Genomic DNA, 22,908 nt, shown 5'->3' with positions numbered 1-22,908 from the left:
CAACCTCATGGCACTGTTGTGAAGACTATGAAATAATATATCTATAAAGGGTTTAGAACAATGCCCAGTGTAAGTTAAACATCAAGTAAGCACTTACTTACCTTCAATGACACATCAAATCTAACTGCTGACCATTCCACCTTAACTGCAACATTCTTAAGCACAGGCTTTAACTTGGTGAAACTACCTTTCATCACAGCATTTACCGAGGGAATATTTTTCTTATTTTCTATTGAAGGAAATATTGAATCTACTGTGAGGGACTGTAAAGTCTGCATGCTTCCTGAACAAAAGTTTTCTCTTCTTTCATTAAATAGAAATGAAAGCTTTGCACATAAAATAATTGGATTTCTTTCCTTTTTATTGCCTCACTTGCAATAAAGCTTTAAATGATTGCAAAAACATTTAGAAATTCCCTGAAGGAAAAAAAAATGTTGCAATTTACTACAAGTCTATAATAGAACCTGAAATATGGTTTTCGGTCACAACTTACTCTTTATCACTACAGTTACTTTAAGAATGAACAAGTATTAAAAAGCTGTTACAACTTCAGGTGGTTCCTTTTTCTTTTAGGGTTGAGGGCCTTTTGGTATACAGTTATTTCTCCAGTCAAGTATAGTTACTATCATCTTATTATTATTTTCTATAAGATAATTCTTTTAACTACTCAATTCTTTCTTTTTTAAGCTAGGTAAAACAGAAGAAAACAAACCTTCTGGCTGAAAGAACTTTTATGTAGAAGTCACAATTATTTCAAGCTAATTATTTACTTATTTAAAGATAAATTTTCAAATGCCAAGATATTTTTTTTAAATCCTTGCCCAAGGATACAGTCATTGATTCTAAAGACAGGAAGAGAGAGAGAAACATCAATGTCAGAGAGAAACACTGGCTGGTTACCTGCTGCACAGGTCCCCAACTGGGACCAAATCTGCAACCCAGAGTTATGTACCCTGCCTGGGGATTAAACCCACAACCCTTTGTTGCACAGGACCATACTCCAACCACCTGAGCCACACTGGCTAGGACTTGCCAGAATTTTCTGTATATTTAATTAGCACCAGTTAATAAAAATATTAGTTTCTATATCTACCAGATTCTTTTTTAAATAACAGTATCAAGTTTTTGTGAAAATGCAAAGCAACTGTAACTATCATACAATACTGAAGAAAATATAAATTGGTAAAATCACTTTGGAAAACTCTTTGGCAGAAAAACTACAGTTGGGCATATATATTCCCTGTGACACTATATTTCTACTTTTAGGTACATACCCAGTAACCTACATGTGTTTATCAAAAGGCATGTACAATAATGTTCACAGCAGCTTTATTCATCAAAGCCCTGAACCAAAAACTACTTGTGTCAACCACCAGTAGAATGAAAAAATTAAGTACAGCACATGTAAACAACACAGTAATACTTAACAATAAAAAAAGAACACCCCAAAACAAGGATGACACAATGATTAGCAAAAGAAACCAGACACAGAAATAGTAGGTGCTGTATTTCATTTATATAAAATTAAAAGCAGATAAAATGAGTCTACATTGACAGAAATCGGAATAGTGATTATCTGTAGGAAAGTGCTGAACAAGAAGCCCAACACAGTGAGAGGTGCTAATAATGTTTTAAATAGTGATCTGTGCATTGGTTACACAAGTGTACAAATCTGCGAAAATTCATTGAGCTATAAACTTAAGATCTGTATGTTCCAATTTAATAAAAAGGTTAAGATGAAAAGAACTAATTTAACTTCTAAAATAAAATCTCTGTGAAGTTAGAAATTGTCACTTTCAGGTAAATATATGTTCACAATATACTAATTACAAAAGTTTTAAAAACTCCCTTTATTTTCTCTTTTAAAACTAAAACATCTTGAAAAGAGGACATCCCAACAGCAATTTCAAGTGCTACCTAGAGTGACATTTTGTAACACTGGTTTTACTGAGAAAAAAGGATAAAGTCAAACTTCATACTCTTAAAGGACTAAATCCAGAAACTATTGACTGATTACTCCCTTGAACTACAGTTAATTGTATCGATTAGCTCACTCATATGTGATTGCTTAGCCTATTTAAAGAAGAGAGTTTGAAGATTTAAATGCTTATTTAAGGATGCTTCCACAGTGGTGAAAAGCTGGCTTCCAAATAATGCCTATTTATAAGAAAGTAACCTAACTCATTCTGTATAATTAAGTGAAAAGAAATAACAAAAATATCTACTAGATTGTCCTAGACAAAAATTCTACTGGCTAAAAATTACTTTTAATAATACATTAAATTTTCACAGTTTTTCTCTAGTCTCTGTACTAAGACATACCATAACCATCACCACCAAATCAAACAGTTTTCTTCTCCCTTTCTCCTCTTTACAAAGCTTGTACATCAATTTAAACTGTTTTCTTACATTTTACTGTATAGAAAAGTGATATCAAAATCTATGAACAATATCTCTACACAAATATCTCATATCTCAAACATAAGAGATATATCAAATATCCCTTATAGTTGGTAAATTTCTATTTGGTGTGTATCTTAGCTCAAGTTTATTTAACCAAAGACACATATTCTTTAGTTTTTTTATTCCCACTTATATATACTATAGCCAATATGGCTCCAGAACTCATCCTTAATCACACCCTTTCAGTTCAAACACAGACAAAGTATTAAGTGAGAAAACCAGTAGGATTAGTCAGGCTCAAAACTGAGGTAAACATCTTCCTGGAGCAGAAGGCAAAGCAGAGAGTGAAACTGAAGTCCCTGCCCCACACAGACATATGAGCAAGAAAAACAGCGTAATGGGGATTCTGAATCTAGTATACTATTTGAAATTAGGTGCAAACACAAGTTTTCCCAAAATGATCTTCTTCAATACCGTATGATTTCACTCATATGTGGAATCTAATGAACACAGTGAACTAACAAAGAGAATGGGGACAGAGTCATAGACAGAGAACTCATATTGGGTGGGTGGCGCCATTAGGGCGTAGAGGGACTGAGCAAAAAGGAAAAAGGACTCATGGACATGGACAACAGGGTGGTGATTTTTAAGGGGGGGTGGGTGGGTTGTAAGAGGACTAAATGGTAATGAAAGAAATACAATAAAGATTAAATAAAAAAAACAAAAGACAAAATGATCTTAAGTAAAGGCATGTTACTGTCAATTCAGCAGAATGTTCCTTTCTTATTAACAGTTTAGATATATACGTGGCACCCTATTTCAAAATCTTAAATAATACCAATATTGTTCCTATGTGGCTTGGACATATTCTGTTCCAATAAAAACTGTACCAAGGATACTCCCTTTAGTGGTCACTTTAACCCTTAGTTTACCAGAATAAACAGTTCTCACCATTTACCGTATGTGTCTAAGCAACCGTTTTTATTTACGTTTTTAAGTAATTTTATACCTACTTTTGAGAAGAATAAAGGAGAGCGAAAAACCACATTAAAATTTTCAGTAAGAATTTAAACACAGAAAACTGGAATTTTAATTCCACATGTTTCTGGTTTTGACAGTATAATGACCTGAAATGGGCAACATTCTTTGAATGAAACTTGCATAAACTTGGAACTTATCTGTCTTCTAAATATTGATTTCAGATTTCAAATCTCTAATAAATGGCTGCTTCTAGACTGTTTTACTCTTGAATCCTAAAAAATGACATTTTAAGCTAATAATTTGAAGAGAGGATGACCATTTCTTTGCTTCACAATTACAATAAAAAATATACTGCAAGAAAAGGATAAGATACTGTCACATGGCCTGACATGAATGAGCCTTAAAAACATTATGCTGAATAATAAAAGCCACTCACAAAATACCACATGTATTAAGATAGTATTCATATAAAATGTCTATAATAGACAAATCTATGGAGACAGAAAGATTAGAGGTTGCTATGAAGAGTAACTGCTAGCAGCTACAAAGCTTCTTTTGAGGGTTATGAAAGTGTCTTAAAATTGGACAGTGGTTATATTTGTGCAACTCTAATAACATACTAAAAGTCAGTGAGTTTTACATGTTAATGGGTAAATTTTATAATATGTGAATTATATCTCAAAAAAGTTGTTATTTAAAAATCACATGGTAGAAAAATTTGTAACTGGAAAATGTTATGAGAATGATTTTTCCACAAACTGGAAATAAAAAGACAATGCTGATTATACTTTAGTAGTAAAATTTTAATCCAATTTGAGGAATGCTGACATTCTAGGAGGAGAGTCTTCTACCACATATCTCGTGTCCTTCTGCCCAGCTTATCTTCTTTCTCTGAAAGATTGTTAGGAAGCCAGGAAGGAAGAAAGAGAATATTGGGGAAAGCACGTCTGATACACAAACCTCACCACTTCAACATCTTACCCCAAAAACCAAGAGTATCTCCTGGATACCATTCATGAAAAGAAATCTCTGTTATAATCTTCCTGTTATTGGTTTGTTCGCAAATACAACTCTATGTGGCAAAACAGCGTAATATGAAAACCATAATAATAGGGTTATATCACAAACAAGATCTGGTATACCCTATCAATATTTAATGTACTGGCTTATTTAAAAAATAGGATTTAAAAAGGGGGAAATGTGGAAGTAATGGAGACACAGAAATGGAAAGAAACACATGCTACCTGTGGTTCTTGAGCAGCGGGCTACAACTCTGACAAAGTCACTGTTTGGTGACACATTTTTCAACTAAGAAAATAGTAAACTACTGAGTTCTAAATTGAAGTCAACAATTAGTCTTTGATTTGCTATCGCCAGTAACAATTACATTTATATTACATTTTTAATATAAAATGACAAGTATGAGAGTCAAGCACTTCAATTTCAGAAACAATATATTGCAGATGGACTGAATGCATTTTATGAGCACACCTAAAACCTATAATATGATGATGAAATGCCCTTTTCCATGAAAAGGAAACAGAGCTTCTTAGTACAATAGCTGATGACAGTTCTGGGTAGGCAATGTACAAGGTGAGCTTAAAAGCAATTAGCATATCCAGTATCAAGGAAATTATACTACCACAGCCGCCCTAGAAAATGACTCAGAAGCCAACTTGAAGAGCTTACCATCAAAGGATGGTAACTGCAATAAACAGAAAAACACCATATATATTTAAACTGATGAATACATAATGAGACAAAAAGCCCTAAGTAGATACAACTGGAGGATGCTAATGAATCAAATCATTATTCTGAAAACTGGTAAATAAACGGAAAGTATCAATCTGCCTTTCATATGTGAATTACACTACCAAGTAACCACAACTAGTAGAAATTTCAACTACTAAATGAAAAAGAAACAAAATTAGAATATCACCATTCTGCAGCCCCTGATGAATTTCTGGAAAAGGTATTGAGGTAAAAGGTCAAGAAGAGAAACAGCCAGACATTTGGTGCCTCCTGATGGAAAACTAATGACACCACAGACTAGCTTAAGGAAAAAAAAGGGAACCCAATAAACTATGTTTTTACAGGAAATACAAAGGACAAAAGAACTATGGAGATACAAATCAGCAAAACTGATTATCACAGGCAAAGAAAAGGACTCCATTTTTCCCACAAGTAAATTAAAAGAAAAAAAAGAGTGAAGAAGGATTTTCTAGGTTAAAAAGCTCAAAAGATACCAACCTGATCTGACTTTTGATGCAAACTAAGAAACTGACTTCTATGAGGTAACTGAACATCTTACAACTTTATAGGATATTTGATGAAGAGTAAGAAATGACTATTTTGATCAGAGATCCAAGATGGCAGCACAGTAGGTGGAAGGTACCCTAACAACCTCTTAGGACCAAACTGGACTTACAAATAAATTACAAAAACATCATCCTAAATAAACAACTGAATACTAGCTGGAGAGAGCCTTGTAATCAAGGACAGAAAAAATAAATCACTTCACCACAATGAGACTGTCAGGGAGTGCAAAGGAGTTGCAAAAGGGCCAGTTGGGCTCCCAAGGGTAGCAACTGAAGTTCAGAAGGGATATTTCAGTGGCTGGGGGTTTCCTCCTGAGAAGCGTGGGGTCTAAACACCAAGCTGGGCTCCCCAGGCTAGAGCACCACAAGTAGGAATGGAACCCAAATAACTTGCAGCTTTGAAAAGCATCACGGTTTGTGTCCAACAGAGACAGAGCCTCTTAAAGGGCCATCACACAAAATACCATTTTCAGCCAATTACCCTGGGCTCCAGCAGAAGAACTAGAGACGCTTGTCGAGAGAGTGAGGTTGGTGGCTGTGGGGAGAAACTGAAAGAACAGTTGCCAGGATCCCTGTGCTGAGTCACTCCCCATACTGCAGAAGCCATCTTTCTCAGGCAGAGCACTCCTCTCCAAGGGGCATCTGCCTGGGAAAAAGCAATAACCGCGCCCTCTGGACTCCCTCTCATCCCTCTCAGTGGAGATTAAGCCAGGTTGCTCAGGAGGACAGCTGGAGGCTATTTAAGTGATGAGGCCTAACAGAATGCCTGCGGATCAAAGTGGATCTCTGGAGCTCTGGACTTTAGCTGACCTGGGCCAGTGCCAGTAAAAACCAGATTTGGTGCAGAGCCTCATACTTTCTGCACACACAAAGGCCCAGCAGAAGGAGCCAAAAGCTGTGGATCAATGAGCTCCAAAAAGGTTTCCCAGAGCCAGTCATAGGCAGTGTCTAACAAAAGTCTGCCCTAGAATCTTTGCAGATCTACCTAATACATAGAAATAAATACAAAGTGGTGGCCAAAATGGGAAGACAAAGAAACAGGCCCCAAATGAAAGAACAAGAAAATTCTCCAGAAGAACACTGAATGAAAGAGAGGTAAGCAATTAACCAGACAAGTAATTTAGAGTAATGATTATAAGAATACTCAACAGCATGAAAAAAGATATAACCCCTCCCCCAAAAGGAACAGTCAGAAATAAAGAATGTAATATCTGAAATAAACAATACACAGGAAGGAATAAATAGTAGGTGAGATGAAGCAGAAGATCAAATCAGCGATTTGGAATACAAGGTAAAACAAACAAACAAACAAACAAACAAACAGCCAATCAGAGCAGCAGAAAGAAAAAAGAATTTTTTTAAAATGAGAAGAGTATAAGAGACTTTTGAAACAACAAGGGTTCGAAAACCTATTTGAAGAAGTAATGGCCAAAAGCTTAGACACACAAGTCCAGGAAGCGCAGAGAGTCACAAACAAGATGGACCAAAGGTCCACACCAGACACATCATAATTAAAATGGCAAAGCTTAAAGACAAAGAGAGACTCTTAAAAGCTGCAAGAGAAAAGCAGTTAGTTACGGATGAGGGATCTCCAATTACACTGTCATCTGATTTCTCAATAGAAACATTTCAGGCCAGAAAGAAGTGGCATTCAATTTTCAAAGTGATAAAAACAAGGACCTACAACCAAGGCTACTTTACCCATCAAGACTATTAAAATTAAAGGAGAAAAAAGACCTCCAGCTTCCCAGACAAGAAAAGGCTAAAAGCATTTGTTAACATCAAACCACTACTGCAGCAAATGTTAAAAGTCTTGCTTTAAAAAGAAGAAGAAAAAGAAGAAAAAAAGAAAAAGAAAAAAACAGGAAAACAGTTAAAAAATAAAATGGCAATAAATATGTATCTATCAATAATCATTTCAAGTGTAAATGGCTTAAATGCTCCAATCAAAAGACAGAGGGTAGCTGAATGGGTAAGCAGCATATATATGGGTAAGACCCATATATATGCTGCTTCCAAAAGACTCACCTCGGATCGAAAGATACACACAGACTACAAGTAAAGGGATGGAAGAAGGTATTTCATGCAAACTGAAAGGAAAAAAAAAAAGCTGGGGTAGCAGTTCCTATACCCAACAAAATAGACTTAAAAATCCAGGCTGGAGTTAGAGACAAAGAAGGACACTGCATAATGATAAAGGGACAATCTAACAAGAGGATATAACCCTAGTAAACATTTATGCACCCAACATAGGGGCACCTATACATGTAAAGCAAATCTTGATGGTAATAAAGGGAGAGATCAACAGAGAGCAATAAAGAGAGCATATCCAGTCATAGTAGAGGATTTTAACACTCCATTGACTTCAATGGATAGATCCTCCAGGCAGAACATCAACAAGACAGTGGGCTTAAATGACACAAAAAATCAAATAGATGTAATCAGTATCTTCAGAGCACTTCACCCCAAAGGAGCAGAATATATATTCTTTTCAAGTGGACAAGAATGTTAGGACTCAAAGAAGTCTAAATGAAAGAATACTGAAATCATATCATGCATCTTCTCTGACCACAGTGCCATGAAAATAGAAATCCACCACAAGAACACTGAAAATACACAAAGACATGGAGGCAAAATAACATCTTATTAAACAATGAATGTGTTAACAATGAAATCAGGGAGGAAATCAAAAGATACCTGGAAACAAATCAAAATGAGAACATGACAACTGAAAATCTGCAGGACACAGAGAAAGTAATCCTAAGGGGGAAATTCATAGCATTATAGGCCTATTTCAAGAAACAAGAAAAAGCTAAAAAAAAAAATCTAACTTGACACCTAAGGAACTTGCAAAACAACAACAATGTCCCAAGTGATCAGAAGGAAGTAGGTACTAAAAGATCAGAAGTGAACAAAACAGAATCTAAAAAATAACACAAAAGATCAATGATTCCAAAACAATGGAATGATTTCAATGTTCTTTGAAAAGATAAACAAGACTGGCAAACCTTCAACCAAACTCATCAAGAACAAATTTTAGAGGACCCAAATAAATAAAACCAGAAATGAAAGAGGAGAAATAACAACTGACTCCAAGAAATACAACGGAATGTAAGAAAATATTATGATCAACTATATGCCAACAAATTGGAAAACCTGGACAAAATCGACAAATTCCTAGAAACATACAATCTTCCAAAACTAAATCAGGAAGAATCAGAGAATCTGAAGAGACAGATTATACTGAATGAGACTGAAGTGGTAATCAAAAAACTCCCAACAAAGAAAATCCTGGACTGGATGGCTTCACAAGTGAATTTTCTCCAACATTCTTGGAAAAACTAACACATATCCTTTTCAAAATATTTCAAAAAATTCAACAGGAGGGAAAACTCCCAAGCTCCTTTTACAACATCAGGATTCTCCAAATTCCAAAACCAGATAAAGACACTACAAAAAAGCAAAATTACAGACCAAAATCTCTGATGAACACTGATGGCTGAAAATAAAACCTCAACAAAATATTAACAAACCAAATAAGGCAATACATCAAAAAGATCATACATGATGAAGTGGGATTTATTGTGAGGGTGCAAGGCTGATATAACATTCGCAAATCGATAAATGTGATGCTACACATAAACAAAATGAAGGATAAAAAAACAAGATCATATCAATATATGTAGAAAAAGCATTTGATAAAATCAAACACTTATTTATGATAAAAATTTTCAGCAAAGTAGGAATAGAGGAAACAAACCTAAACATAGTAAAGGCTGTATACGACAAACCCCTGCAAGCATCATACTCAATGGACAAAACTTACAAGCTTTCTGCAAAAAATTGGGAACAAGACAAGGATGTCTGCTATAGTTCAAGAAGTCCTAGCCACAGCAATCAGACAAGAAGAAATAAAAAAGGGACAAATTGAAAAGGAAGAAGACTGTCTTTATTTGCAGATGACATAATACTGTACATACAGAACGCTGAAGAATCCACCAAAAAACAACTAGAACTGATGAATGAATTCAGTGAAGTAGCAGGATGCAAAATTAATATCCAGAAATCATTTGCATTTTGATACACCAGAAATGAACTATCACAAAGGGAAATTAAGAAAGCAATCCCATTCAGAACTGTGTCACAAAAAATTAAATACCTACAAATAAATCTAACCAAGGATGTAAAAGACCTGTATTCAGAAAATTATAAGACATAGAAGAAACTGAAGATACAAGTGGAAGTACTTACTATGTTCATGAAAAGGAAGAATAACATCATTAAAATGTCCATACTACCCAAAGCAATCTATAGATTCAATTAAATTCCTATCAAGATATTATGACATATTTCACAAATCTAGACCAAATATTTCAACAACTTATATGGAACCAAAAAAGGCCCCAAATACCAACAGTAATCTTGAGGAAAAAAAAAAAGAACAAAGTTTGAGGAATCATGCTACCTATACTATACTATGCTATCAAACTATACTATAGGGATAGTAATCAAAAGAGCATGGTACTGGCATGACAACAAAAACACAGATTAATGGAACAGAATAGAGGGCCAAGAGATAAACCCATGCCTTCATAGTCAATTAATATTTGACAGAGGAAGCAAACACATACAATGGACTACAGATAGTTTATTTAATAAACGATGTTGGGAATGTTGGACAGGTATGTGCAGAAAAATGAAAGCAGACCACCTTCTTAAACCACACACAAAAATAAGTTCAAAATGGATTCAAGACTTACATGTCAGACCCAAAACTACAAAAATCCTAGAAGAAAACACAAGCAGTAAAACATTAGACACTGCTTGTAGCAAAATTTTTTCTGATATATCTCCTCAGGCAAGGGACACAAAAGAAAAAAAAACAAATGCAACTACATCAAATTGAAGTTTTTGCATGGCAAAGGCAATCATCAACAAAATAAAAAGATAACCCACCAAATGGGAGAACACATTCACTGATATATTTGATGAGGGATTATTATCCAAAATTTATGCAAGAACTTATAAATCTAAATACCAAAAAAACAACTCCAAATAAAAAACAGGTAAAGGTTCTGAAAAGACTCCACTCCAAATGAACATACAGATGGCCAATACTTATGAAAAAATGTTCCATGTCACTAATCGTCAGAGAAATGCAAATTAAAAAGCAAATTGAGATATCACCGCACATCAGTCAGAATGGCTATCATCAATAAATCAACAAACTTTAACAAGTGCTGGTGAGGATTTGGAGGAAAGGAAACTCTTTTATACCGTTGGTGGGAATGCAATTGGTGCAGCAACTATGGAAAGCAGTAGGAGATACCTCAAGAAAATTAAAAATATAACTACCTTATGACCCAGTGATTCTGCCTCTGGGAATTTATCCAAAGAAACCTGAAACACTAATCTGAAAGAACTAAGCACCCCCAATGTTCACTGCAGCGTTATTTACAATCACCGAGATATGGAAGCAGCCCAGGTGTTCACAAGTAGATGAATGGATAAAAAAACTGTAAGACATTTACAAAATGCGATACTACTCAGCCATAAAAAAGAAAATTTTATCCTTTGTAATAGTGTGGATAGACCTGGAGGACATTATGCTAAGTGAAATAAGCCAGTCAGAGAAAGACAATAACCATGTTATTTCACTTATATGTGGAATCTAATGAATAAACTGAACTAACTAGCAAAATACAGACAGATACACAGAGAGTAGACTGACAGCTCTGGGAGGGCAGGTTAGAGGGTGGAAGGATTGAGCTAAAAGGAAGAAGGACCCATGGACATGGACAACAGTATAGTGATTGCAGGAGGAAGGGGAATATAAGAGTGATAAAAGGTAATGGAAGAAAATACAATAAAAAGGGAGACTTCCAGTCAAGATGGCATAGGTAGACATGGCTCACCTCTTCACACAACCACATCAATATTGCAACTGAAATATAGAACAACCATCATCCAGAACTGTCAGCATTGGAGTTGAATGAAGTCTGACAACTACGGAATTAAAGAAACCACATCCAACCAGACTGGTAGGGCTGGTCCCACACCCACATGTAGATAAAAATTTGGGAGGGATGTCTTAGGAGCAAGGAGTTCCAGCCCCACATGAGGATGCTGTTTGGTTTATTACTGTAACCCTAGTGTTGCATATATATAGCGACTGCTTAATACATATTTGAGAGAATAAATGAATGACTGTCATATAATAGTTCCTTGGAGTTTGACAAGGCTATTTGTCAAAAAAAGCAAAGTAAAATGCATTAAGACAAAAGTCTTTCAATCATTCTTCTAAGAGAATCAGATGTTGGCTAATCTATTTTTCAGAAAGCACTCTACATCAAGCCTTAATTATCTCTTGCTTGGATTTATATAGCTGATAGCTTTTCCTTTGTATTCAAAATCAAAAGCAATCCACTGTTTACCATGAAACATAAGATTTCCTCAAAATCAATTTTATTGTCTTATATTCCATTATTGTCCTATACTCTAGTTATATTAGATTATTCATTATTGCCAAAATATGCCTTACGATTCCACTCATTTTTCATGTTATTTCCTCTGCCTGTTGCCCTCTCCTCCACCTCCCTAACAATCTTTCACAGGTCATGTCAAATGTAACCACCTCCATGAAGACTTCCCTAATACTCCCAACATGTGATCTCTCATGTCACCAAATGTCCACGCTCTGTAACCTCTCCTGTTGTACTGTATCAGCCTTTTACTCGGGTTATTTTTCATGTCTTCTGCTTTCAATCACTTGAAAATTCAATCACAGGAAATTCTTTCTCAATTTTAAGATTCTTTGGGGTATCTGTCTTTATTATTTTTCCCTTCTGTGCACATTTTTATATTTCTTCCAGCCACTTAGTGTGCCTTCTACACTGCAGGCATCCTAATAGTTGCTATATTCAATTCAAATATTTCCTCCCAGAAATCTTCCAATGTAGCTCTCCAAATAGTACATGTGTGCACACACATGCACACACTCCCCTGGATGCAAAATGGTGGTAGCATTTACTCTACTTGAAAACAAACTGTCAAACCAAATCCCTCTTAAGGTTATTTTTACCAGCCATACTACACACTTAAATCACACAGAACATCACAGCAGCTAGAAGTGTAACACCCACTCAAGTCCTATAGCATGCTTTATACAATAAAGGAGGGCTGAGTGTGGTTGGGGAGTAAGAAGTCAGGCTGCATATGTAAGGGACCTTAATTCAGGTGAACTAAAGCAACAGGATATAAAACACAGTGTACATTTGCAGACACTAATAACATTTGATCAAAGCTATGCAGCCTATGAAACTAAAAAGGAAAAGCTTCAAGTGATGAAAGATCTGAAGAGTACTGTGTACAGAAGGGAAAAATAACAAAGACTGCACAGCAGTCTCTATAAGGTTATTAATATTCACTATAATCAATGTCCTCAATTCTAAGGCTGTTCACACCATGAAGTATTTATGAAATGAGTCTTTTTCCATAACCCAGACTAAAAATCATTCTTGACACTTTTGAAGCAATACCTCGAGATTGTTAATCATAGTTATCAAAAAAGAGAGCCCCAACCTATTTCTCCAGATCCACAGTCAATAATGTTAAATGTAGTACCAGGTTGGTAACAGGAGGCCATAAACCTAGGCAACAGACGACTTTAAAAGACTGAAATGTTTATCTAGAACAACCATCTTCTGGCAGACAGCAAAACAGGAGAGCTAGGAATCAAAAGGCCAGGGGTTCCGTTACTATGTATATAGGTAGACACTTTTGAAAATTAGAACATGGATGCTTTCCATGTGAGTGAAGAAACACCTTGTCCTCTCCTCACTGCATTTTTTACTTTCTGGTTAGGTTGTATTGCTTTAAGTCGAATGACAACACATGAATTAAGGGATAAAAAATGTAAGGAAAATGATCTTCAAGTAAAATAAGAAATAGGTTTTAAAACTCTCCTTAGAGTTTTTGTACATTTAGAAATTTTTTTTTAGAATTTTAAAAACAAATATTACCAGATAAAGCACACATCAATGCATCCAGGACATTATAAATTTAGGTCTCAAAGTATAAGTTCTTTCACACGAGTTTTTGTTTTTTGGTGGAGTATGAGGAAAAATAGGGTAAAAAAAAGCTAAAAACAAATGGACTGCCAATCCAATACTTGTCTTAGAGAAATTCACATAATCTATACCCACACATATGTACTGACGACAAATCACACAGAGCAAGCTGTTGAACATGGTTGGCACACAGTATTCACTCAACAAGTACCTGTTGAGAGAATGGTTTAATTTCCCAACCATGAATATCCCAAAACTCATTCTTATATAAGTATACAAATAAGTCTTCGTAGATTAAAAAAAAAAATGAAATTTTACCTTTTCAGTTGTAAGAGGTTTTGCAGGTTTTTCTTGTTCTTTTTCTCTCTTTTTCTCTTCCTTTTTCTTTTCCTTTTCTTTCTAAAACATAGCCCAAAGTTTTGATAAGTTTACTTTTTAAAAAATATCAGCTCTTAACACATTTTTGTTTTATTAGTTTGAGTTGTCATTTGAGAAAGGTAAAAATTTTCAATGATGACAATATCTGGTGATACTGAAATAGAAATGTAAACAGCAATTTCATACTCTTGCTGAGGTTTCATGTTGATAACACAATAAATATCTTTTCCTAAGAAACTAAAACAGAGGAGAGACAATTTAGAACTTCTTTGATATTTTAGAGCTTGGATAATTAAACAAATGAAACCTCTACTCAATAAATTCTCACTGCATTTTTACATAAGGTTAAGCCTCCTAGTAAAAACCATAAAGTTGAAATGTGACTAAGAAGAAAAAGTAAAGTAACTGATGGAACACAATTCTTATCACACAGATAAAGGCAGATTATAACATGTAAACATAAGAGAGAAAGGGTACAGTATAATCACTTTAATTTTTAAAAATATCACAAAACATTTTCAGTTTCTCACCACAGTGCTGTGATTTTAAAAATGGCAAATACAATTATATTCTCATGAAAAAAAAGTTAAATATAGTGCTTTACAACCAGAGCCAACTTACTAGTGTAATTCAACAGTCAAGGTAAACTATAATGGTATTATGATGCTCACAATTTGTGTTTTCAAGAAAGATAAAACAGGATATAATATTTAATACTTATAGTCACAAACATGCCAAAAGAGGAAAATGAAATAAAGATTAACTTGGATAAACCTTGAAAATATAATGTTAAATGAAACAAGTCAGACAGAAAAATAACCACATGATTTCACTCATATGTCAGATATAAGAATGAAAGCAACAAGTAAACAAACACAAAAAACAAAGAAACAAAAACTCTTAGAGCAGTAGGGTGGTAGTTACCACAGGAAAGGAGAGAAGCGGGGGATGGAGGGAGGCACCTCGGAGTGGTAAAAAGGTGGTCAAACATTGTAGAAATGGTAGGTGGCAGGCACACTGTGCAATATACAGATGATGTATTATTAAGCTGTATACTTGAAACCTATATAATCCTATTAACCAGTGTCACCCCAAAATCTAATTAAAAATTCTAAAAAAAGAAATAAAAATAAAAATTAAGAACATTATTCATAAGGCATTAAGAGGGAAGAGATGAGTATAAACATAGAACTGAATGACTACTGCAACTGAGTACTGATCTGACCTTAGTTTCCTGATAGTAACATGAAAATATAAACTGATGAACCCAGGAAAGGCAGAACAGTCATCACACATAACTTAATCTAAATGCCTAAAGGTTGTGTTGGCACCTGTGCCTTTAGAATGGTGTTTGACACAACCTCTTTCAAGGACAGAATTTTTACTATTTGTAAATCAGAAAAGATAATACTGGCAATTCCTAGTCTATAACATAAGAGATCCAATAAAAGTTCCTATGGGCCAGGCAGTGGGATAAGAACCTTATTTTCTAATTTAATTTTTATAATAACTGTCTGGAAAAAGCTATCATTATTGTCATTTTATAAATGAAGAAACAAAATCTTAGGAAAGTAAGGCACACAACAACAAAGCTAATGAATGGAAGGGCCATGGGACAACAGAGCCCACGCTCCCAAATCTCACAACTCACTGCGATCCAGTGGAGCACTGCTATTTGGGACTGTTCTTCCTTACAACAACTGACATTTACTGATCCCCTGACTACACACCAGACACCGACTTCATTCATTTAATCCTAACAACTTTATGAGGTGAATATTACCCCCACTTTATAAGAAGAATAAATAATGAGATTTGCAAAAATTTGTATATAATATGAAATGTTTTCCACTCCCTCATCCCTTCCCTCTCAACCTGGACCTTTCCTCTAGACTATAAGACCTATATATGCACCCACCCATCAGACACCTGGATGTTCCATGGTCACCTCATACTCAAAAGATACAACTTTAATTCATCTCCCTTACTTCCTCTCCTCAAACCTGTTCTTCCTCCTCAGTTTCCATCCTTTTCTCACTCAGTATCACCATCATCTACTGAGATACTCAAGCTAGAAAATGGGAATCATCAAATCTTCCCAAAGCACTTCAATATTCCATTGATTACTAAATCCCACAGATTCTATCTTCTCAAGATCTCTTAAAACTCCACTCTCTTTTTCATCCCCTCTGCCTCCATTTTAGCACATGCGCCCATCATTTTATTCATGAATTATAACAGGTTCTCAAGCCATTTTGACACCCATCAGTACAAAATTCACTTTCCACAGGCAGTGGAGCCTTGTTATGGCATGAAAATAAAATCCTGTTACCCCTCTTACCCTTAAAAGGCATCATTAAAGTGCCAGGGCCTTCAGAATGAATACCAATTTTCTTCAGCAGGCTCACTAGAAGGCTCCTCTCCCACTTGGGTCCCTATCCTGTGCATGTTCCAGCTATGCCATTCTACTCGCAAACCCCCAAACATTCCACTATGCCCACAGGTCTTTGTTTTCCACAAGATGCTTTCTTTCCTTGGAATGCACTCTTATTCTTATAGCTAATGTTTATTAAGAGTTTAAGATGCATCAAAACCAACAATCAGAAACTAAATGCATTTTTGTGTACCAACAATGAAATATCAGAAATTAGGAGGGAAAATCCCATTTACTACAGCAACAACAAAAATAAAATACTTAGGAATAAACTTAACCAAGAAGTAAAAGACCTGTACTGAGAAAACTACATAACACTGAAGAAAGAAATTAAGGAAGACACAAATAAATGAAAGCATATACTATGTTCATGGATTGGAAGAATTAACATCATTAAAATGTCCATACTACCCAAAGCAATCTACAGATTTAACACAATCCCTATCAAAATACCAATGAGATATTCACAGATACAGAACAAATATTTCTAAAATTTATATGGAACCACAAATGATCCTGAATAGCCTCAGCAATTCTGAGAAAGAAGAACAAAGTAGAAGGGATGACAATACCTGATATCAAACTATATTACAAGGACATGGTAATCAGCAAAATTTGGTACTGATATAAGAACAGCCATGTACACCAATGGAACGGAGGAGAGAGCCCAGAAATAAACCCATGTCAATATGGTCAGCTAATATTTGACAAAGGAGACAGGAACATAAAATGGAATAAAAATAGCCTCTTCAACAAATGGTATTGGGAGATCTGGACAAGTACATGCAAAAAAATTAAACTTAACCACCAACTTACACCATACACCAAAATAAACTCAAGATGGTTAAAAGACTTAAATATAAGTTGTGACACCATAAAAGTCCTATAGGAGAACATAGTCAAGACAATGTCAGATATCCCAGGCAGCAATATTTTCACTGATATATCCCCTAGGGCAAGGGACATAAAGGAAAGAATAAACAAATGAGACTTCATCAAAATAAAAAGCTTCTGCATGGCTAAATAAAAAATCAACAAACAGGAAAGGGAACCAACCATATGCAAAAACATATTTGCCAATAATATCTCGGACAAGGGTTTGATCTCCAAAATGTATTAAGAACCCACGTGACTCCAGTTTGTCCAGAAGACAAACTATCCATTAAAAAATGGGCAAAGGACCAGAACAGACACTGTTCTAAGGAGGACATACGGAAGGCCCACAGATACATGAAAAATGCTCAGCATCACTAGCCATCAGAGAGATGCAAATTAAAACCACAATGAAATACTGCTTCACACTGGTCAGAAAGGGCATCAACAAACAATAAATGCTAGCGAGATTGTGGAGAAAAGGGAACCCTAGTACACTACTGATGGGAATGAAGAATGGTGCAGCCACTGTGGACAACAGTATGGATTTCCTCAAAAAAAGAAAAATGAAACTGTCTTTTGATTCAGTGATCCCACAGCTGCAACTATACCTAAGAATCCTGAATCATCAATTCAAAAGGACCTATATACCCCAACATTTATAGCAGTGTTATTTACAATAGCCAAGTGCTGGAAACAGCCCAAGTGCCCATCAGCAAATGAGTGTATCAAAAAACTAGTATGTTTATACAATAGAATACTACACAGCAGAAAGAAAGACAGAACTCCTACCCTTTGCAACAGCATGGATGGAACTAGAGAGTATCATGGTAAGTGAAATAAGCCAGGTGGTAAAAGACAAATACCATATGATCTCACCTCTAAGCGGAACTTAATCAGCAAAGCAAATGAGCAAAATATGATATGAGACGTGGAAATAAAGAACAAATAGCCAGTGATCAGAGCAGGGGGGTGATAATGAAGGAAGAAGGGGAAGAGGCAAGCCAAGGAAGATGAACTGAGGACTCATGGACATGGACAATGGGGGGTGGGGAATGACTGTGGGAATGCAGGGTGAGGGTGTAGGAGTGAGCAATGGGGGAAAAAGGTGGGATAACTGTAACTGAACAATAAATAAATGATTTTAAGAAAGAATTTAATATGCATTGAAAGTATGTCTCCTGTTATTAATAGCAGCATAGTGAATACATGTCAATCACTGTATACATTATATTGCATAGGACCTGTAAAGTTACCTAGCAATCTGTTTTTCTCCATTAGACTATAAGCTCCTTGAGAGATGGGGCCGTATCTTATTTGTTTTTGTAGCCCTCATGTCTAGTGCACCGTTGTCAAGAGGCAGACACATAAAAAGTACTAGTTCCAACAATGTCTCAAACTAATTCATTAGAGTCATGATAAATTTTAAAAAGGTAAATAGTAAAAAAATTAAAACTTTCAAATATGTGTAGGGATGGCTAAAAAATCTATAATGGTAGTATCATGTACCTTTAACAACCCCTACCCCAAACACAGTCTAAAAATTATCACTGATGATTCTAAACTCATGATTCTATACTATATACAATGTATCTATATGACTGTTACTATTGCTTAAAAAATTAACTTTCTTCAAGTGATTATGACAATAGAGTCATACAAAGAAAACATTTTCATCAGATTTTACTAATAGATCAAAGAATTCAACAGCAACTATAAAAAAAGTTCCTGTAAAGGAAAAGCATAAGACAGTAATAGAAACACCAAAAAGCTAAAAGCTTCTTAAATACTGAGATATACCTATAGTACCAATAAATCAATCATTCTGCAATTAAATATAGATTAAAGCACTTTAATTCTACCTGTGGCACAAGGAAATATTCTAGAAATTGTCGTATATAACACATTTAATGCTGGAGACCATCCAAAATTTGAACTACTATTACAGCACTCCAAATTACGGCATACTACAAACACTACATAATGAGGCTGGCTAGAATACTACCATACCTCCAATTTGTTTTTCTCAACAGCAGCTTGTAGAGAAGGAGAGGCTACCAAAGGCTGAAGAGGAGCATCAGAGGAAGAAATCTGTGGAATGAAGGTGAAAAATCAGGAGAAAAAAACAAAAAGAAGGTAATCAGAACTGACAGGTACAAGAAAGAAACAAAACTCAAGAATATCTGAGATTAGAAGTACTCAGAAGTGTGTTAACAAAGGAAAATAATGCATCAAGAAGAATGCATTGCTTTTTAAAATTTTCCACATAAAATTTTGAAAAATGAAACATTTATTACAGAGCAGTGTATGATCTAAAGTGGATTTTACTAAGATATAAAATTTAAAATGTACTAAGACAAGGTCATGCCAAAGTATTTTAAAAATAATTAAGCTTCTCCAGTGACTCACTTTTAGTCATTGTTACTACTGAAGCACTAATGCATGAGACATTGCCCCAAGTAGTAGGAGAGCACAAATGAATTTTTGGGTTTTGTTTTGTTTTGTTTTTTTACTTATAATAACTGTTTTAAGAATGTAAAATAAAACAGAGCTTAAGTAGGGAAAATTAAAGTTTCAATCAACTGTTTAAGAAAACAGAAAAAAAAGTCTTGGAGAAAAAAGTTGATTAATGCAATATAACAACAAAGCAGCAGACTTAAAATTTATATACTTCCTTCTTTATGATCAGTACTTACAAACACCATTTCCAGTGCTATACTTGCTGAATTACCCCAAAGTGTTATCAGAGAGTTATATACACAGCAGAGGCAATTTATACGTGAAAAAGGATTTCATCTAAAAGCCTTTTCACACATCTTCCTACTCAATTTCTACATATGTAGTTGATCACTTTAATGGAAGCATTATCTTCCTGCTCTCTTTACTGACAAAATGTAACTGAAAGGCATTTAGAACTAAATTCATACCCCTTTGGAGCCATAAAACTGACATCTCTATATTGCCCTATCATATCAATAGTGCCTATGAGGAATTTTTTAAAATAAAAGCTACTATTAAAGAAAGGTCATTATGTAATGTCAAAATAACATTGTGAGATGACAAGTCCTCCTTCCAACTGCTTGTTAAGTTAGTTATGGCTGTAATTCTTGAATCACAATCTGAGACCGTAAACTTAGGGGGCTTTTTGCCTTGCCCATTATTTATTAGCTGTTACAACTGTGCAAACTAACCATTTAGTGACTACTAATGGAAATTACACATAAACGAAAATATTTAAGAAGTCAAATAGCATCTTAAAACATGGCTTCAAAGCTGGTTTATCCCACTGGACATTTACTTGTAAGAGATCTTTAATTGCTACTTTATGTAGAAACAAGAGATTAAAAAAAGAAAAAAAACATAAAAACACTTAAGATGATAACCTGTATCATAAATCCCTTTTTGCACAAATTCATGTAAAGCTGAACATAGAAATAAAAGAGGAATAGAAGCATTTAGTATGTCGAGAATTACTAATTCAAGATAATTCAGCCCTGGTCAGGTGGCTCAGTTGGCTGGAGTGTTATCCTGTATGCCAAAAGGTTGCAGGTTCAATTTCCAGTCAGGGCACATAGCACAGTTGCAGGTTTAATCCCTGGTCAGACTGTGTATGAGAGACAACTGATTGATGTTTCTCTCTCACATCAATGGGACCTGAGGGTGGTTGCTGGGAACTGAGAGTAGTCCTGATCTGACAGTTAGCAAGAACATAGGACCTCAGTCATACGGCCACAAGAAAATGAATTCTGACAACAATCATGAGCTTGGAAGAAGACACTGAGCCTCAGATAAGACTGCAACTGGCCAACTCACTGATTTCAGTCTGGGGAGATCCACGGCGGAGAATGCAGCTCACCGATGCGCACTCTTGACCAACAGAATGCAAGATGGTAAACCTGTGTTGTTTTAAGTCACGAAGTTTCCAGAAATGTATTAAGTGGCAAAAGGAAATTAATCCAATGACTATCTCTTAATACAAAAAAAAAAAAAAAATCCTGAGAAATCTGGCATCAAGTCCTCTATACAATCCCTGTTTGCCTTTCAAGACTTATTTCCTCATACATTGATTCTCTCCTTTATCCACCCCGAATATTCCTCCTTTACACTCACTAGACAAGACAGTCTTTTGGACTACTCACCAAAACCAAACACCAAATAATATACTTGAATTCTCTTTCCTCTTTATCTAACTTTAGTATAGATGGGATAAAATGTCCCTTCAGCCAAAATTGTCTTTTCTGTATTATCAACACTCATTCAAATTTCTCTAAAATCTTACTTTTCAATTAAAGATAATCTTAAACATACCTCCTTTAAATATTCTCCTAAGTGGAAATTAACTAGTGCTACCTAAATTCTGTGTTCTCATAACACTTTTATTCTTCTGTCATAACAGTTACCACATTCTGCCCATTGTATATTTACACATTGATCTTTAGTAAGAGTAAACTACTTTTGGACAAAGATTATACCATTTCAATCTCAGTGCCTTGCAGATGGTATACATTCAATAACGTTTGCTGTAGATGACTAAATGAACAAAAAAGGGAAGAAACAATCAATCCAAGGAAACTTCAACAACCAATCTCTATCACTCTACGTCTAGTTTCAACATGACACACTCACTGCTAGCCCAAATCTCAAGAGCAAGGAAGGAAAGTAGTGAGGACTGATATGAATGAAGACTGATATGATATGCTCACACTGGTGACCAGCACTATGCAGTTACTGTAAAAGATGCAAGTAAATAAATTTTTTGAGATTACAAACCAGTAAAAATTCTAGAAAAACCATTTTACTTGGAATATATTTTCCTTTGTTTTTGTTTGTATCTAAACTTCACTTTTCCCTTTTAAGCCTTCTCCCTTAATTCATGCTTATGGTACTATATAGCACTCAAAATCATATGGCCTATACCACAAACTCCTTCCATAAAAGCAGCACATACCAACTGGGGACCAAAAACAACTCCAAAAACTCCAAAAACTTCAAAAATTTATTTATTGAAAACTGAGTATTTATTCTTACATGCTTAAACTTCAGTCACCTTCAAAGTACTCTTCATTTGATGCAATACACCTATCGAAACATTTTTTCCTACTGCTCAAAATAGTTTTTGAACTTACTGATTTTGAGGCCTTTTAGTTCTGCCATTTTTTCTTCCACATTGGCAAAACATTTCCCTTTGAGGACTTCTTTCATCGAATAAACAAAAAAAAAGTGACTTGGGATAAGACTGGATGAAAAGAGAGTGGGCCTTGGGGAGAGGCCATTTTTGGTCAAAACCTGCTGAAAACTCAGCGTAGTGTGGGCAGGTACGTTGTCATGGTGGAAGAACCAGGGACCTGTTTGCCACAACACAGGACGTTTCTTCTACAAATTATGATACAACCCTCTCAAAACTTCCAGATAAAAACTTTGGTTGACCATTTCATCCAGAGAAACAAATTCC

The 22,908-nt window shown here is 35.1% G+C and overlaps 1 protein-coding gene across 3 annotated transcripts in view; it reads right to left on the bottom strand.

Annotated features, from left to right (window-relative positions):
- SMAP1 (small ArfGAP 1) overlaps positions 1–22,908 on the bottom strand; it is a 154,583-nt gene that overhangs the window by 43,329 nt on the left and 88,346 nt on the right. For 2 of the 3 annotated variants that reach the window (XM_045843200.1, XM_045843202.1), the window contains exon 5: positions 14,090–14,170. In XM_045843200.1, the coding sequence (XP_045699156.1) occupies positions 14,090–14,170 (81 nt within the window). Of the gene's footprint in view, positions 1–14,089; positions 14,171–19,466; positions 19,548–22,908 lie in introns of all 3 variants that reach the window. The other variant, XM_045843203.1, reaches the window with a different exon arrangement.

This window comes from Phyllostomus hastatus, unplaced genomic scaffold, assembly GCF_019186645.2.
Source record: "Phyllostomus hastatus isolate PE091 unplaced genomic scaffold, TTU_PhHast_1.1 phas_contig_40, whole genome shotgun sequence".
Classification (NCBI taxonomy): Eukaryota; Metazoa; Chordata; class Mammalia; order Chiroptera; family Phyllostomidae; genus Phyllostomus; species Phyllostomus hastatus.
The sequence above is the reverse complement of the archived record's forward strand: the minus strand, read 5'-3'. Positions and strand labels throughout refer to the sequence as shown.